Genomic DNA, 4,114 nt, shown 5'->3' with positions numbered 1-4,114 from the left:
TAATAATAATTTTTAAAAAGTTCATGCTTTGTATTTAAGGAATGGTTTGTAAGTGTTATGTTTAAGTATTTTACTCACTTTCTCTTCCTTAAATATCAAACTTCTAGAGCAATATCTGTTATAAGATGTAACAGACAGACCTTAAGGTAGTCTCCATGATCCCCAACTTTCATTGTCCATGTCGTTGCATAATCTTTCTCCTATCAGAGTAAACAGGACCTCTAACCAATACAATATGATTGTTGTCATCATTAGATAATTATGTGATATCATTCTTTTGGTTATATTATGTAAGACATGCTAGTATACCCTTTCAACCTCTTTGTTGTTGACTTTGAAGAAACAAGCTGCCATGATCTTGACAGCCATGAAAAAATCAATTCTGCCAACAAGCTGAGAAACTTGAAAGTATATCCATTCAGTGTTGAGCCTCCAGATGAAGGATACACACTTGTAAAATCTTGTTGGTACCTTTGTAGAATATTTAGCTAAGAAGTTTCCAACTTCCTGCCCACAGAAAATCTGACACAATAAATGTGTGTTATTTGAATGTGCTAAGTTTGTTACACAACATAGGAGACTAGCACATAAGATATCTCCTTCTGCTTCAGAAGTAAAGCCTTTTCAAAAAGTAAGTTCAGATCCTATAAATTTTCTAATCCTTTTGCTTTATGTTTCCAAGTAATTGCAATTCTAATGTACAAAACCAATTATTTTTGCATTTACTGACTACCTTGGCTTTTAAGACAAATCCTAATTGCTCTGATTAACTTTTACCCCTGCCACTTCTTTCTTATTACTGTTATTATTTTGTGAAAATATGCACTCCAAAAGAGACATTGTTTCAGTAATTTCTACAAATATGATTCAGACACTGATTATAATATTCAAGTTGTGTATCATTCATATTAATCATTTCTAAAAATTTCCACAAATATTTACATAAATTCATTGCACCTTCAAATTCTCATCTAACATTTTGCCATTGTTAATTTGATTTCACATATATAATTCTTTAAAAAAGAACAATTTCTGTCACATATAAAATTTCAATGAACTTTTCTTCACACCATAAAATTCACATGTTATTTTTTGTTCGGATGTACTGTTAGGGATGGTGTTCCTAGTTTTCTAGATGGTCTGTGGGCTTGGGTTACTTGTAATTTTTACTCTTGCTTTTATTCTATTCTTTTTGGAGATATTTTAAATAATTAAGTTTTGTAAATAATTATTTGTAATGGAGCCAACTTTTTGGAATTTTTTTTTCTCTCTAAATAGAAGGATTATAGGAAGAAGTCAACTAGCAAGTGAATGCTATCAGAAAATCTCTCTTGAATCACGCAAAATGATGTTTAAATGATAAGTGTTAACAACACCAACATTTCTTGTATATAATAATTGGGAAAATCTAGTGGGGTAATAGAACAAGAAAACATATAGCTACTAATGTGTTATTTTCTGTAATAGTTCATAAGTCCACCATTGATTTGTTATTCAGGACAGTTTATGATGTGCTTCATTAACAAACAGAATTGACATTTCTATAGCTTAAAACAACTTTTTTTGTTGTTGTTCCAAATACACATTTTCTGGTAGGCCCTGACAACAATAGGTACTATAGCATAGTTACAAAGTGGAAGAAAAGAATGTATGTATACAGCCTCACTGTGGCATTTGACTTTACGGAGGTAGTTGTCTCTAAGGCTTCAGTTTATTTCATCATACCCTGAGCAAGCATGTGGCAGCCCTCATTTGTTTAAGCAGTAACAGGCTGTACCTCTCCTAAGGGTTATGAGCACCCAAGAAGTGCTACTAAGAGGTCTTTTCTATAGTTCATAGACCCAAAAGCAACAATACAGCATCATATCCCCAAAGACAAGAAGTACCAACTCTAAGATTCTGAGTTCTGGGACTCTACCTCAGCACTGGACCAATAAATAACATCATGATAAATGGAGAAAATAGTGAAATTGTTAAATATTTTATTTTACTTGAATCTAGTGTCAACATTCATGGAAGCAGCTGTCAAGAGAACAAACAACATATTGTATAAGGGATATCTGCAAAAGACCTCCTTAAAGCATTCATGAGAAAAGATGTCAGTCTGAGGACTAAGGTGTATTTTCAATAGCCTTATATGCATTTGAAATGTGGAAAATGAATAAGGAAGACCATAGAAGAATTGATTCATTTGAGTTATAGTCTTGGAGAAGAATATTAAAAATACCATGGACTGCCAAAAGAATAAATAAATCTGTGTTGGAAGAAGTACAGCCAGAATGCTCCTTAGCAGCCAGTATATTGAGACTTCATCTCTCACTCTTTGAACATATTGTCAGAAGGGCTGAGTCCCTGGAGAAGGACGTTATACTTAGCTAAATGGAGAATTAGTGAAAAAGAGGAAGATCCCCAAGAAGATGGATTGACACAAGGGCAGCTGCAATGGTCTAAAGCATAACAATGAATGTAAGGATGGAGCAGGACCAAGGCAAAGTGTCCTTCTGTTGTGCATAAGGTCACTATGAGCGGGAACTGACTTGAGGGCACCTGACAACAACAACAACAACAAACAACCTCTTCCCTCAGAGTATATATCCAATGGACCAATATGTTTCATGATATACATCACACTTTCTTATTTTTAAAAAACAACTTCATACCTGAAGTTACCTCAGTTTTTTTTTCTTTATTCTGTTTCAATATCTCCAATCTGGATAAAAGTTTCTAGTATAAAATCTGCCCAGGTGATTCTGTTCTCCTTTATACATTCTAACTAATACAGATAAGAATATAAATAATGATGAATTAACACAAATGGCTACTGTTTGCTGTTGTTAATTGTCATCGAGTTGATTCCAGCCCATAGTGACCCTGGATGTTGATAAGTTTGAACTGACAACCTTGCAATCAGCAGTCCAGTGTTTATCCTACAACACAACACCAGGACTTCGATGATTACCATATATGGTATTTATACACCATCTGTCCATTGTCTATTCCATTTTCCCTTTGGCATTAGCCAAGTATGCTTAGTTACTTGGAACAATTTTAAAACAGCAGTAGCAGCAAACAAACAACCCAACAAAAATGCACCTCATTTTTGAGGATTTTGAACTCAATAATTTTGCCCATAAAGATTTACAGTTGTGAAACTCTATGAAGCAGTTTTACTATGTCCTATAGAGTCACAATGAATTGAAATAGACTTAACAGCAATGGATGACTATACGTATGTTTGTTTTTTTGTCTTGTATGGGAAAATTTGCTTTTAAAATTTGTATACAATTCTGAGAAGTTATCATTTTCCCTGCTTAATTGAAACTAGAAAACTCTTATATCTAGTATGTGACTCTCCAAATGTACAATTAATAACCAGTGATGAGAAACAAGATTTGTGCTTTCTTAACATGGAAAGTCTCTAGGCATTTCTGTATGTTCTCATAAATGTAGAAATTAGCTCTATAGATGCTTGAGGAGAAGATTTCTGGACCCGATTAACTCTTAGGTCTCCAATACAACCCAGCTTTAGAATTTGGCAGGTGTCTTTAGGGGTAGAAGGGGGCTAAATTTTATTTGTGTTTCATAAATTTTCTCATTTTTCACTTAAACTCTTGTATTGCCAATAACATTGTTGATTTTTCCGAACCAAACCCAAATTTTCATCTCTGAATACAGATGAGATACAGTAAATGGTCCCTATGAAAAACACCTGAAGATTTGGCACTCCATGGTACTTTCAGTATTCAGTTTTACTTCGGAGAGTTTACCGTCTTATTGCTTATGCAATAGTCTTTCAAATAAGAGTTTCCTCTATTTCACGTTAGTTTTCTTCCAAAAGGCCTGTCTTTTCAGAAGCATCACTAAAACCATTTTCAGCACTCTTTAACATAATTTTTTCGTTAATTCCACAATTATGCATGGTTGAACTATTTTATTTTAAAATTCACTTATCAATAAAAACAGTTTTGCTTCTCTTTTTGGTCAAAATGCATATGCCTTCTCTCCTGTTTTCATGTGAAGAAGATATATTAGCTAATGAAAAGTGAAATATATTTATTGTTAATTAAGTATTTAATTTTAGATATTTTCTAAAATTTAATTAATCCTCCTTATA

General features: G+C 33.1%; 1 protein-coding gene across 1 annotated transcript in view; it reads left to right on the top strand.

The window, feature by feature from the left end:
- The window catches only part of LOC102815674 (olfactory receptor 6C74-like), a 6,538-nt gene extending 2,652 nt beyond the window's left edge, over positions 1–3,886 (top strand). The window contains exon 2 of the mRNA XM_006859567.1: positions 3,820–3,886. Within this exon, the coding sequence (XP_006859629.1) occupies positions 3,820–3,886 (67 nt within the window). The remainder of the gene's footprint in view (positions 1–3,819) is intronic.
- Positions 3,887–4,114: the final 228 nt, after the last annotated feature.

The sequence above is a fragment of the Chrysochloris asiatica genome, unplaced genomic scaffold, assembly GCF_000296735.1.
Source record: "Chrysochloris asiatica unplaced genomic scaffold, ChrAsi1.0 scaffold00033, whole genome shotgun sequence".
Lineage (NCBI taxonomy): Eukaryota > Metazoa > Chordata > Mammalia > Afrosoricida > Chrysochloridae > Chrysochloris > Chrysochloris asiatica.
Note: the sequence above shows the minus strand (reverse complement) of the source record. Positions and strands in the feature narration are given on the sequence as shown.